The sequence below is a fragment of the Camelina sativa genome, chromosome 7 (genome assembly GCF_030686135.1).
Source record: "Camelina sativa cultivar CO46 ecotype springtype chromosome 7, ASM3068613v1".
In the NCBI taxonomy this organism is placed as follows: domain Eukaryota; kingdom Viridiplantae; phylum Streptophyta; class Magnoliopsida; order Brassicales; family Brassicaceae; genus Camelina; species Camelina sativa.
In genome coordinates, this window is record NC_141886.1 from 31,696,654 (window position 1) to 31,711,596 (window position 14,943).

Sequence of the window (14,943 nt, forward strand, 5' to 3'; positions counted from 1 at the left end):
TGTTATGTTATGGGTCTGCCAGATCGGTTGTAATGTATGGACCTTTCTTTTGTATATGGGCTGTTATACACCTTTTGACAGATCTCGCTCCATCCTACTACTATTCTATTCCAAAGTTGATCAAATTCAAGTGCGGTTCCGACAGGGTATGCCAAGTGTGCTACCCAACATGTAAACAGAAAAATTGCCAAAATCAACCCAAACAATTTGTCGAATGCTTTTCTATACATAAAAACAATGGCATCATGCATTTATAAACATAAACTATTGAAAATTTCAAATTACATATCTGAACCATTAGCCGATTTCTACATTGATTTACATTTAGCTGTCTAATAGATGACTAATTAGTTTTCATTGGTTTTAACAATTTATATTATGCAGATTATATTTTTATTGGTTGAATCTGTGAAAGTAGATAGTAAATGATGTTTTTGTTTAAAAATAAACTAAAATTAAATGGTTTCTTAATATGTGTGCATATAATTCTAGAAGATCATCTAAAAAAGAACCGAAGTAGTTCTTATAATTTGTAATAAATAATAAAATTTACTTAAAAAGTTCTATATAATTTTATTAAAATAGTAATATTATTTTAGAATCACCAATATTTTTGTATAATAAATAATTGATATTTTGTAAAAAATATTAAATTCAATTTTATACAATTTTTTTTTTTTTTGCAGTGAAGACATTTTTTTTACATATGAGTCTCCCCACTCACAGAATATAGGAGACATTGTGACATGTATGCAATCAGCACAACACATTGTCGATAATACATCGACCCTAAATAATAGCTCCTTAATAAACAATTCATCTCTCAATCTCATCGTTATCTTCGTTATAGAAACTCGTGAGGCGGGCGGGGTAAACAATTTTTTTTTTCTCTTTTTTTTGTTGTTAATAATTTTAAGTCACTATAAAAAGTATACACAATAATGTTTAGTAGTATTTTATTATGCTACTACTACAGTACTACTTGAATAATCAATTTGCCCTAATTTAAAAATTCAGTTTGGAGTTGTGTTTGTGTGTCTCTCTTCTCTATTCCTTCAACAAGGCAACTAAAACAACATTGCGTGACTTCTTCTGAAACCACCATCTCTACTTCTCCGATCAAAAACTATGGCTTATTTAGCTTCGATTTCTTCATCCTTATCCATATTCAAGAATCCCCAACTCTCAAGATTCCAATTTGCTTCTTCCCCACCAAACCCACTTGTTCTACGCCCTAGAGTTCAGATTCTGAGTATGCCCATGAACAAGACACCGTCTTTAGTGGTGGTGGCGGCTACGAAGGCGGCTGAGAAGCAGAAGAAGAGGTATCCTGGAGAATCCAAGGGTTTTGTGGAGGAGATGAGGTTTGTGGCTATGAAACTTCATACGAAAGAGCAAGCCAAGGAAGGTGAGAAAGAGACTAAAGCTATTGAGGAACGTCCTGTGGCTAAGTGGGAGCCTACTGTTGAGGGTTACTTGAAGTTTCTTGTGGATAGTAAATTGGTTTATGATACGCTTGAACAGATTATTCAAGATTCCAATTTCCCAAGTTGTGAGTTTTTTTTTCTTCTTCTCCCTTATTTTCTTCTTTTAAGTAGTAACCTTTACACCTGATTTTAGATGGAAGTGATTTGGAGTGTTTAATATCTTTGTATCTACCCATTTGATCCTTTGATTCAATTTTAATCTCGTTTTGGAGTTGATTCTTAGTATAATACTTCTGTTTGATATGATTTTGGAGAATACTTCTATGCGTTAATCTTATTTATCTAGCCATTGGATAAAAATAATTTATTTGCCTCTTATCTTGTTTTGGAGTTGATTCGGTCAGATTTTTTTGGGCAACTTAGTTTTGTTTTACTCTTGGATTGAGTTGGTTATATTGATGGTCTGTATGAATGATTTAAAGTGTTTAAATCTTAGTGTTTACCCATTTAATAACGATGATTCATTTTCCCCATTTCTTGTTTTGTACTCTTGGCCTTTTTTTGGTTATAGTGGTGCTTTGTATGAATGGTGTACTCTTGAATTGTGGGTTTAAGGTTGAATATATTATGTATAATTTGTGTTTTGGACTTCCAATCTTAGTGTTGTCTCTTATTCGTGGTCCTCGCAAACCTAACGTAGAATAAGAGTCTTCAAACAGTCGATGAGAGATTATATTTATGCTAGCTCGTAGGGACTGAGTTTCCTTATGTATTGGAAACAGATACCAGTTTGTGAAATTTCTTTACACAAAAGCTGATCTTTTTTCTAGTGTAACCTTCTCAGGATCTAATTCTGCATTATATATATATATATATATATATATATATATCTTTCTGTAGATACTGAATTCAAGAACACGGGACTGGAAAGGGCGGATAAATTGGCCACAGATTTGGAGTGGTTCAAGGAACAAGGTTATGAGATTCCAGAACCAACTGCTCCTGGTAAAACATATTCTCAGTATTTAAAGGATTTAGCAGAGAAGGATCCTCAATCATTCATTTGTCACTTCTACAACATCTACTTCGCCCATAGCGCCGGTGGACGAATGATTGGCAGAAAGGTAGAATCTTTGTGCACTACAAAATCGCTTGGAAAATTAGTTAAAACTTTCTTCTTCTGAAGCTTACCAAATTTTGCAGGTAGCAGAGAGAATACTTGACAATAAAGAACTCGAGTTCTACAAATGGGATGGCGAACTTTCCCAGTTATTACAGAACGTAAGGGAGAAACTGAACAAGGTTGCCGAGGAGTGGACGAGAGAAGAAAAGGATCATTGTTTAGAAGAGACGGAGAAGTCTTTCAAGTATTCTGGTGAGATACTTCGTCTTATATTGACATGATTTGGGTTGCAGTCTCTCTAGATCTCTCAATGTCTTGTGGCAACTCAAATCCTGCACATTGTTTATATTCCTGTATTATATTAAAATTATCTTGTGCTTGTATTAAACTCTTCTTTGTTTCAAAGCTATTACTAAGTTCAAGGTTCAAATTTATTATAACCTTTCTGCCATTTATGGCTTAAATATAAGTTCAATGATAAGTGTACATCTGATCTAGCCAGAGAACAGACTCTTCTGTATCAAATTGTAGGTGTTAGTGTATATCTGATTCTATTGGATTGTTGGTTGCTAAACTAAAGCAACCAGTAATGCTACACGGTATGACTTATCTTTATGGTTGGTCTATTAATGGTGATGGTTCACTTAACCTACTATTTATGCGACTCTCAGTAGTTATATGTAGAGTTTGTCACTAATATAGTGGCTAAGATGCTCCATCACAGAAATGTACCAAAAAAATTGAGTACATATTACAAGAAGAAACAAACATGACTAACCAAATTTGGCAACTTATAAACTAAATGTTTTTTCTCTGCAAATATGAAAAACCTATTGCTCATATGATCCTTATATAGTTATATTACTCAACTCGTATGACATCTTATTACTCCTTTTTCCGCAAGTCCGATGTCTTTCACTCCTTGGTGCAATGTGCGTCTGTGCCATGCTGGCTACATTTGTTATATCCAACGCTTTTAAGGAAATCACGTATCTCTTTGGAGCTACTATTACTTGCCTTGAGCAATCTCTCATCTTCTTCATAGATTAAGTAAGGAGCTTCTGCCGGTTTCCTTGAGAGTAGCTTCTTTGCACCCTTTAAGACATGGTATTCCCAACCTTGAACATCGATCTTGAGAAGAAGAACAGGTTGAGACGGTGTGACGAGTTTGTCAAGAGGTATGGATTTCACTTGGACTGCTATTTCTTTGTTTGATTTGAAAGCAAGCCTTGCTCCCACCTCCGAGACCGCACTGTTGTCAAGCCGTCCAACCAACTGTTACACCAACAATGGAAACAGCATTTAGCAAGATCCAATAGACAAGATGAGTGGGAACAGTAGGACCAAGTCTTGTTGGTTGTTCTTTAACATTCAGTTTCACCTATAGCAGATAAGGTCTATGCAATAAGAAGCAATACAATCCACAATTCTTTAAAACAGAAACAATGCTATGTTCTCACTTCACTAATCTCAAATTACAGAAATGTGATGATACCTTATGGAAGGTAATGTCCCCAGTTCTGTCAGAAGCAGCGGCTTCAAACACAGTAACCAAAGCAGCAACTCTGTTGAACCAAATCCCATCACAGATCCTCTGCAAATTCTCAAACACAGGCTCAAAGGCAAGCACTTTAAAACCCATAGCAGCCGCAGCAAAGCTAGCCATACCAACATTAGCTCCCACATCAACGACTAAACCATTTTTACCACTAGCTCTCATACTCTCCAAAACCTCCTGAATCGTAGCTGAGATGTCTGGTTTCCTAAAGGGCTTACCTTTAAGCAGCCTAACAATGTTCTTGTGTGGTTTCTCCGGGAGAGTACCGAGATCAGCGAGGGAATAGACAAAAGGGTACTTGAGATTCTCGACGACGTTTGCGATAATGGGTTTTGACTGGGGACATTTGAAGCAATCAAAAGGAGGTATTGGGAATGTGGTGTCGATCGAGAGATTGGGATTGGAGTATTGGAGAGTGGAGCCAGAGAAGAAGAAGAGAGAAGAGAGGAAGATAATGGAGAGGACAAGAAGTGAGATTAGTAGTGTCTTTGGTGATAAAAGCTTCTGGTTCTTGTCCCTTTTCCAGGCGTTCGCCATGGAAATGGATCCAGATGTGTTTGTTCCGACTTCCGACTCTTTGAGTTTCGATCTGAGTAAAAAAATGGGTAGAGCAGCTTTTCTTAATTTTCAGATCTGAGAAAACAAGACTCAGAGATCTTTGAGTGGGAAAGCTGGATTCGTATCGAGCCGTTAAAGGATCACAAGGAGAAGCTCCGAGGTTTGCAATTCCCGGTCAAGACAAGAGAGATTTACAAGATCAATTACAGAGACACAATGGCACGTGCGTGTGTCTAAATAAGATTTTAAATCTCATATGATCCTCATTCCTCATAGATATAATTTGTTTTTTTTTTGAAATAACCCACTTTTTATTTTGCTTTCAAAGTTTTGAAATAACCCATTTTCTTCAAATATTTTAGATTTGCCATTTTTGATCACTTTAAAATCTATACATTTATGATTTTTTTTTTTTTTTTGCTAAAATACAAACATAATGTGTAAAATTATGTTTTAACATCTTAAGAAATGACAAATTCAAAAGATTTTAGCCAAAATGGCAAAATCCAAAAATACCACTAAGAAAAGTAATTTTTATTTATTTTCATAATTAATTCAAGTTTCAATACAAAATTATTAATTAATTTAATATTTTCAACGTAACATAATTTTTAGTCTACCATTAGTAACACCAGGACTCAGACCCCCCGCGATATCGCGGGGCAAGTATTTTAGAAAAAAATAAATAAAATTTAAAATTTAAAATTATACATTATGAAATCACTTGAATGTAATAAAATAGTTTGAATACATAAACATTAAACATAACTATTACTAAAAACACAATCATCAAAATGAAAACTTATAACAAAAAATATTATGAAGAATAGACGCAACTTTGCAAAAAAATATTGTTTAAAGTATTATAAATATAAAGTTTTTTTTATAAAGAATTATGGCAAAGCTATAATTAAAAAAATCATTATGACAAAGTGATCCTAACTGAGAATATTGAACTAATGGTTGTAATGAGTAAATATAAATTTCAATTAAACAATAATAATTAAAAAATAATAAAATTTTAAATATTAAAATAGTTTTTAACGAAAAGGTACAATAAATAGACGCAACACAACTATAAATTCTATATTAAGTTTTCTTAAATTTCTATATTGCTATAATTATTTCTAAAATTTTAGTTAAATTATAGAATAAATTTGAATGTTAGATATTAATATTCAAATTATTTAGATTAAACATAAAAAGGAAAAGTTGTTTCAACGAACAATGATTTGTTAGTTATTGATGAATAGACAAATATATAGAAAGTTCAAAAGACATGACTATTTAAATAGACACACCTATTAGAACGAAAAATTGTGATGAAAAATATGAATAAAATATAGTGAAAAGACAAAACCCTAAAATGAACAAATACAACTGTTTGAGTTTAAAAAAAGGAATAAAAACAATTTTCTTACAAAAAAAATACTAAGCAAAGTCGCAATTGTTGTTCGTATTTATTCAGATTGTTATTCTTATTTTTCAATATTAAACTATTTATTTAACAAAACGTTACGATAAAAATAAACGCAACTGTAAATTCTATATTTGTTGTATTAAATTTCTCTATTGCTATAATCATTTCTAAAATTTTAGTTAGATTGTAGAATAACGTTGAATATTAGATATTAATATTTAATTTTTTAGATTCAACACAAAATGGAAAATTTGTTTCAACGAACTTGCTAGTTACTGATGAAGAGACAAATATAAAGAGAGTTCAAAAGATATTACTATTTAAATAGACACACCTATTAGACCGAAAAGTTGTGATGAAAAGATATAAATAAAATATAGTGAAAATACACAACTTTACAATGACGATATGAAAATGTGTTACGAAAAATCGCAAATGTTGTGCCTGCATTTGATTTCACCTAAAAATCCATATAAACTGCTTTTAAATAGAAGACATCTTTATTACCATATTGAGAAGTCAAATTCAAAACTTCACTATATAATCCATCTAACTCTTGACAAAAAAATCTCTAGATATTTTCATGAAATTTTTCTATTTAAAATTAACTAAAAGTTGTAATTTAGATTTGTCATTCCAAAAATCTTTTGTTAAATCAAGAATTGGAGGAATATTTTTACTTTTAAAAGTATAAATGCGAGAGAATAATTTAGAAAGCTGTAAAAACTATTGATATTGAAATTTTATATTATTTTGTGTCATGGCAAAAAAATGAAAACAGTTCAAAAAGACAAATATATCTAGATTTCAAAAGATATAAATATTCGAATAAACACAACTCTACAATGAACAGTTGCAACTTTACAAAAAACCCGTCACAATGAACAATCACAACTTTTTGTAAAACACACAATTTAATTTTTCTACAGTTTTTTTAGAAAAAAATCCAAAAGTTACGGTTGAAAAAACACAACTTTTGGTGGCATTTATTCGGATTGCTATTATATATAGACATTTTTGTAAATTAGATTCATCATTCCAAAAATATTTTGTTAAATCAAGAATTGGAAAAGGTTCTTTACTTTTAAAAGAATGAATGCTAGAGAATAATTTAGAAAGCTGTAAAAACTGTTGATATTAAAATTTTATATTATTTTGTGTCATGGCAAAAAAATGAAAACAGTTCAAACAAATAGATTTCAAAAGATACGAATATTCGAATAAACACAACTTTACAATGAACAATTGCAACTTTACAATGAACAATTGCAACTTTACAAAAAACCGTTACAATGAACAATCACTACTTTTTGTAAAACATAAAATTTAAATTTTTTCATATTTAAAAAAAAAATTATCCAAAAGGTACGATTGAAAAAACACAACTTTAGGTGGCATTTATTCGGATTGGGTTTAAATATATTGAAAAGTTAAATAAAAACTCACTATGTAATCCACGTAAATCTTGGAAAAACACTCTAGGTATTTTCATTAAACTTTTATATTTAAAATTAACTAAAAGATGTAAATTAGAGTTTTCATTCCAAAAATCTTTTGTTAAATCAAGAATTAGAGGAATTTCTTGACTTTTAAAAGAATGAATGCTAGAAAATAATTTAGAAAAATGTATAAAATGTTGAGGTTGAAATTTTGGTTGATTTTGTGTCATGGTAAAAAAATGAAAACAGTTTAAACAGACAAATATATATAGATTTCAAAAGATACAAATGTTTCAATGAATAGTTGTAACTTTTCATAAATAAACATTTTAATGATCCATCACTACTTTTCAGAAAATATCCAAAAGGTACGATTGAAAAACACAACTGTTGGTCGCATTTATTCGGATTGTTATTATTATATAGATTAGACCAGTATGCTATTCTATGGAGAGTCTCTCATTTAAACTAAACTATGTACAGTGTAATGGTGTTATTTTCAAAGGTTAAAAAGTTTACAAAGTATTTTTTCGAATAAATTTTATATTTTATTCAAAATATATATATATATATATAAAGCTTACAAAGTTACAATGGTTTATTAAAAAGAAACAAAACTGATGTAGCAAATAATAGTGTTGAATTTTATCGATGTGTGAAAGAAAAATGTAGACTTTTTATTTGACATGGCAAGTTTCAATTGAATAACTGATCGATTTTTTTTTTGTCAACCAAACATTAGTTTCAAAAATAGAATTTTACTGTTGGTTGCCCTAACAAGAGAGAAAAAGTTTACAAAAGAAATTTCAGAGATAAGAGAACGCGAAGTTCGAGCAAGACAATCTGTTTTCAAGTTTGATGCACATGGAATCTGAGATAAGAAAAATAGTGGAAACGACTCCTTAAGCAAACTGAAATCATCCAAGAGGTTAAAAAATGCTGGCCAATTTTCAAGGAGTTTGCACCATTGCAACTAGCTCAGCACAATCTATCTCAAATTTGACTGAGAGTTCAGATTCTTTTTGTTTAGCAAATATGTAGATTATATGACATGTGAATACCGAAATTAATAGTGAAAAAAAGAACTTGAGAAGTGAAACTATAAAATGAGAGGGCAAATATACGAGAGTGAGAGGAAGAATGAAAAATTGTAAACCGCTTCATTTTTTTCACCAAATACTTAGCGAGCAAATTAATTATTTTTCCCAATCAACTAGCACCTAAAACATACCAATACTAGTATACTACAATGTTAAAAAGCGTTCCCAAAATTAAAATTTGACCAACCAACCATAACGTTTGCATTCTGACAAACGCTATTTAAAACAAAAAGCCAAAAATGTATGTCAACTATAGCAAAAATGCATAAGAAGCTGTGTTATAGCTTATTTTCCTGTAATAAATTCAATAACTCATACTATAAATATGACTCGGAGAGTAACTAAAAACATATCTAAACCGGCCATACGACGTGTGACCGATTGAAGCTCTCTTGGTCACACCAACCATGGTAGCCGTCTCCGGTCTCTTGCCTATGCCACACACTGATGATCACTATCCACAGGAACGGTCTAGGAAACTTGTCTCTCCACTTAGTTGTTTTAGTGCTAATTGAGCAATTTATTAGTATATAGACACAAACTAAAGATACAAGTTTACATTCAAAATGAGCGATAGAGATGAAATTAACCCGGTAGAAAATGATCTAGATCCTTCAACACTTCTCTACAACATCTAAGGCCATCTTCAATGCTGCAAGATATTTTCCAAAGTTCTAGAATGTCCTGATATTGACATGTCAATACGTAATCAAAGACCCATGAATAAGAAAAAAAAAAAAAAAAAGTAAATAACATGACCAATGAAGACACAATATTTGAGACTGGTAGGAATCTAGACACAACTCAATTGCTTAATTTACACAAAAAAGAAAAAAAAGAACATAATAATTGGAAAGCAGCTTTGTTGAAAGATAATAATATGGTACACCAGAAAATAAACCCCATACAAAATTTAGCAGTCTTCAGCAGAAAATCCTTTCCCATTTTCCTTCTCTGCCGAGTCTTTACCCTTCGTTGGCTTAAACCACAAGGCACAAATGAAATAGACACCGAAGTTTATTCCACTAAGAATGACTAACAGCCAATAAAAGTAGTCGAGTCGGCCGTGGTTGATGTTATCAGCCAGCCATCCTCCATCCGTAGAACTTGAAGTGACCTTCTTGATGACTGAGACCAAGAAACTGCTGACAAAGAAGCCTAGTGATAAAGTGGTCAAGAAAAGTCCAGTGCTCATTGTTTTCATTCCCTTAGGCGATTGGGTTATGAAGAAATCAAGTTGGCCAGTGTAGATAAAGGCTTCCCCAGCTCCAACTAAGAAGAATTGTGGAACAAGTAAGAATACACTTATGGGTAATGTTTTTTGTGTACTAGATTTCGCAACGGAAAGACGCTTTTGCTCAACTAGAGCTGCAGCTGCCATGCCGGCTGTTGATAAGACCAATCCAATAGCAATTCTTTGTAGGCTAGAGAAACCTGGAATGTGAATGCATGTGAATATATAGTTGAGAGACATATATATATATATATATATGCAAAAAATCTAGATATGTAAATGTTGCATGCATCTTATGTCACCTGGTTTTCCTTTCCATTTCTTCCAAAAAGGCATTATGGCACGGTCGTAGACAGCTAAAGTTATGAGAATAGCCGCGACAAAAAACACGGTGAGTGAACCAGCTGGAATCTTGAAATTTCCAACGTTACGTCTCATGGTTGAAGCTTGCTCAACCGAGAATGTAATCATTTGGGCATATGTTGTCCAGAAAATGATAGTTGTTGCCCAAATAGGCAAAAGCCTAACCATCATTTTCACTTCCTCTACTTTGGTTACTGAGCTTAGCTTCCAAGGGTTTGGAATTGCGACTCCATCTAGGGTTTGTTCGAAATCTCCTTCTGTGACTATGGCTGCCTTGTCCAACAAGCTGCACACACAAGTTTAGATAATTAAGATACAAATTTCACTTTAATTTACTTCTTAATTTTGTTTGTAAAAATTGACTAGAAACTTACTGAAACTGATCAGTATGTTCAATTCTCACGCCCTCAGGATTATCTTCATAGAGATAAACAATGCTTTGAGGTAGTTCCATTTTCCTCTTTCTGAATGCAGCTGCTATAACCTGAAAAATTTGCACAACAGGACTTCCTTGACTCTTCTTATAACGGTAGCTTTTAGTCCCAAACAAGAAAATCCCAATAGCTATAGCCATAGACACCGTGCAGATTCCATAAGCCCATGATCTTCCCACTTCATCTTGCATGTAAACTAAAACAGTCACAGCCATCAACGTCCCCATGCTAATGAAAAAGAAAAATCTGCATGTGCCAAATTTAATTTAGTTTTAAATAAGGGATTGTTCCAATAATGTTATCATATAATGAATATAAATTCTAAACCTAACCTGTTGAAGAAGAAAGCCATTTGAGCTTTTTCTTTAGGATCTTTTTCATCAAACTGGTCAGACCCGAATCCGGATATACTAGACTTAAGGCCACCCGTTCCAAGGGCTATAAGGTAAAGTGAAATATAAAGAATTGTCATCTGAAAGGTAGTGGCTGGTATGCATGCTTCTCCGTGGTGGCATGCTGGTGGACGCAGCTCTGGCAGCTTCGTTGCTATCGCTAGCGCACCAGTTCCCTATATACAAGAATACAAGATATTATAAAATTTGATAGCAAACTTTTTGATTGATGTTTAAAGAGGCATCTACTATTAAATGGTGAAACCAACTAATAACATTGATTTTTTTTTTCTTTTTTTTTTTTTTGGGTTATATATGGTTTGAGACAAAATCTTACGAGAGCTTGAATGGTTGAAAAAATAGCTATGGTTTTAAAACGGCCGAGGAAGGAGTCCGCGAGAAATCCACCGAGCAAGCAAAGGAGGAAGGAAGTGCCCATGAAGTCAGTGACAATGTTGGCAGAAGTTGAACTTGGGAGATGCATTGTCTCCATCAAATATGTTACCAAATTCACCGCTATTCCCATGGTTGATAGCCTCTCCACAACCTCAATTCCTGCAATAGTTTTACATTTTTCTTTATACACTATCAACACTTCGTATACATGTTCCAAGTTAAATTGGAAGTGATTCATACATAATTCAAGTAGTGTTGTGTTAATCCAATAATCCTTACTTTTTTTTTTCTTTACTTCGACGCCAAATTCATCTAAGTGGTAAATTACACATGGAAATTATTATAGGATTTAGATAATCATAAAGTTTTTTTTGTTTTTTGATAACTAGATAATTATGATGTTTGAAACCCGCGTGAACTAAGTAGCCATTAATTAACTGATAAACAAGTTTGGTTCATTGGTTGTCTAACCCGCGTGAACTAAGCAGCCATTAACTGATAAACAAGTTTGGTTGTCAAAAGGTAAATTAATTCAAACTGACACTCAAACCATAAGCTTTCATATGTACTCCAACTATGATTTATTTATTTATTTTGGAAACATAGAAATAGTCACGATAACTTATCGCTGTAAAAAAAACTTATCGCTGTAAAATCATGGTTTTTTGTCCTTCAAAAGGCAAGGAACTGAAGAATTATATATTAACAGGTTATCTCTCAGAAAGCAACAAAACCAAAGTTTGGATTAACGACTAATTTTAATTAGACAACTGTAAGAGAATATTGAGGAACAAAACAAATTTTAAGAGGTCGGCGTTTTATGCTCCCTAAGTAGACACGTGAATACAGATATCAATCTATTTTTCATTTTCTCTCACTAATCAATTTTTCTTTTTTACGTGTGATGAAATTTAATAAAATAAAAAGAAAATTATTATTATGATTGAATGAACGAGATGGGGAGCCATGTGGCGTGTCCCTTTTTTCTTTATCTTTCTATCAATCAGCGTGATTCAGAACAACGACGTTTCATATTTTATATATATACAAATGGACTTATTTCAATCATATCATGTGTGAGTGTGACTGATTTGAAATTGAGTCTCTTTTGTTTCTGACCATGTATTCGTAAATTATACAACTTAATGGAGATTTAAATGTATACGCAAGAACTACCACAACCCTCTTAATAAAATTAGCTACGTATACACATATTAGTATGTATTCACTGATGAATATCTTGCCAATATGTGGACGCCACATGTATTTTCTTCATTTACCGATTATTAAATAATGGAATATATATATAGTAGTTATGCATGTTCCGAAAGTAAGAAACGATGATTGTAATGAATTATATAAGCTTTGCCCAAAAAAAAAAGTGGATTATAAGCAAGAAGAAGACGAAGAAGTTTGTCTTTTACTAGGACATATATATATGAGTAATTTTCACACAGATCTTATACTGGTTGTGGTATATGTGTTTATGTATATGTATCGTTGGACCAAAGTTATATTATCTCCAAATGCATATATGCATAGGTAATGTAGAGAAGAAAAAGACGAACCAAGAATGAGAGCTGCAGTGATCCAGCCACCGGTTTTGGATTTGTCCGCTGGTCGGCCGCTGTAGTCTACGGCATCAGCTACCGTCCAACTCCCTTTGCTCTCCTGAAAACCCCACATCAATCCTCAGTTACAAATCTTACAACCAATACTTTACAAGTAAGAAGAAGGATATTATCCAAACCATTTTTCTTGTATATCTTCAAGTATCGCCTTGATGATATAATTCTTAATTTCTGCTAAATGTTTGGTCTTTGTTAGCCACAGAAGCAAATAATGATGGAGAGGAACTGCCTTTTTATAGCCACAAAAATGAATGAAAGAGAGCTAGCACCGACCTTCCACTATATGTGATTTGAGACATATCACAAAAACGTGAAGTCTTAAGAGATAGGTTCATCACACTTTATTTCCAACTTTCCACCATTTCTTTACTTATAAATATTGTAAATTATTTTGGCTCTTTTTATTTTTATTTTTGTCTTTTTTTGTGTGTTTTCTAATCCTATTTTGTCATTTGTTGTAAAAATTATTTTCTATGATGATAAATTATTGTATATGATCCATATCGACAAGGGATAGAAATGGATCATAGAAAAAAAACACTTGCATATATTCCCATATAAAATGTTTTGAGTGATCAAGTAAAGATTCTCTACGAGGTTTATTACTGTTAGTTTTCAACTCTTCCTTTTTTACTTCTCCACTACCTATTGGAAAACTGCACCATGTATTGTTTTTACAACATAAGAAGAAAGCATAGAGAAATATATAGTAGAATATCACATTTTTTGTGAAAATAAGAAGAATATGAAAGAGAAGAATAGCAGAAAACAAAGTTACTTCGAGTAGATAAAAATTATTTGTTTACCCTGAATAAAATTTGCAAATTATTTGGTTGGTTAAGAGATAAGGGACAGTTTCTAGCTCTCCATATGTTCGAGTTGGAATATGATCGGAATCCTCCGGTTTGTTAAAATTTGTTTATTGGAAACATTTGTCATATTTTTCTGTGGTCAGAAAGAAAGAGTGGTGTACGTTGGTATAGTGGTGACTTCTACACGTCTTCATGGTTCTTACTTCTGAGAAAGCATATGCAGAGTTAGCACATGACTCGCAGTTCATCTCAGTTGACAGTTAGCATACGTCTTCATGGTTCTTACCTTTTTTTCACGTGCAAATTAAGGATATAAGACTAGTTATAATTGTGAAGAGTTTAACACATAAAAGTTGACAGAGTATGAGAAGATATTACCCCATAACTCCTAAGATTAGGAACATATTTACAATATGTATATGTTTCCCAGTACATTTAATGTTTCCAACTTGTTCAAAACAAATGACTTAACCTTATCTTTTTGTCACGTGCAAAAGATATAAGACTTAATTCAATTAATTGCGAAGAGTACCACGTAAAAGATGACAGGGTATAAGAATCATGCATTACCCCGTGACTCCCAAGAGAGTAGGAAGTAGGAACACTTTAATTGTTTTAAGTCTTGATTATTGATCATGTGTATGGAGTTACATGGTTAATTCATTGATAGCGCAATTGGGATTAAAATCCACAAGGAATGAGACATATATTACTAGGTATTCGCGATACTACTTAAACTTAGGCGATATGTTCAGCCCCGGCTCAAAAGATTTTAGAGCCCAAGGGAAATGTTTTTTAACAGATATATAGAAAATATTAATATTTTGGATCTCATTTAGAGTAAAATAATTTTTTTCGAAAAAAGTTTTTGTTTCTCTACCAAATATATTATTTTGTGGGTTTATTTTTATTTTTTTCTAGAAAATGAAATTTTTTTACAAAAGAAATTTTTACAAATGTTAATGGGCCCTTGTGCCACTGTCCCTCTTCTCTACCCATTTGAGCCGGGTCTGAATATTTTTTATTTGGTTTTGATCTATAAGACAATCACTAAAG

At 32.3% G+C, this 14,943-nt stretch overlaps 3 protein-coding genes and 1 long non-coding RNA gene across 4 annotated transcripts; 2 read left to right on the forward strand and 2 right to left on the reverse strand.

Moving 5' to 3' along the window:
* The first annotated feature begins 738 nt into the window (after window positions 1-738).
* Window positions 739-3,036, forward strand: LOC147941921 (heme oxygenase 1, chloroplastic). The gene is made up of 3 exons (XM_087457559.1): window positions 739-1,552; window positions 2,328-2,551; window positions 2,631-3,036. Exons 1-3 carry the CDS (start codon window positions 1,129-1,131, stop codon window positions 2,829-2,831), a joined length of 849 nt encoding a protein of 282 aa, XP_087313685.1. The 5' UTR covers window positions 739-1,128; the 3' UTR covers window positions 2,832-3,036.
* Window positions 3,037-3,224: 188 nt separating this feature from the next.
* Window positions 3,225-5,017, reverse strand: LOC104703482 (uncharacterized). Its single transcript, XM_010419511.3, has 2 exons — window positions 4,046-5,017; window positions 3,225-3,825 (listed from the first exon to the last, which is right to left on the reverse strand). Exons 1-2 carry the CDS (start codon window positions 4,643-4,645, stop codon window positions 3,466-3,468), a joined length of 960 nt encoding a protein of 319 aa, XP_010417813.1. The 5' UTR covers window positions 4,646-5,017; the 3' UTR covers window positions 3,225-3,465.
* A 4,454-nt stretch (window positions 5,018-9,471) lies between these two features.
* Window positions 9,472-13,334, reverse strand: LOC104703484 (protein NRT1/ PTR FAMILY 6.2). The gene is made up of 7 exons (XM_010419512.3): window positions 13,195-13,334; window positions 13,013-13,115; window positions 11,386-11,603; window positions 10,989-11,224; window positions 10,597-10,902; window positions 10,162-10,508; window positions 9,472-10,059 (listed from the first exon to the last, which is right to left on the reverse strand). Exons 1-7 carry the CDS (start codon window positions 13,195-13,197, stop codon window positions 9,539-9,541), a joined length of 1,734 nt encoding a protein of 577 aa, XP_010417814.2. The 5' UTR covers window positions 13,198-13,334; the 3' UTR covers window positions 9,472-9,538.
* LOC104787070 (uncharacterized) lies at window positions 12,777-13,686 on the forward strand. Its single transcript, XR_015561443.1, has 3 exons — window positions 12,777-12,886; window positions 12,987-13,169; window positions 13,272-13,686. It is a non-coding gene; the product is annotated as an uncharacterized LOC104787070 (long non-coding RNA).
* Window positions 13,687-14,943: the final 1,257 nt, after the last annotated feature.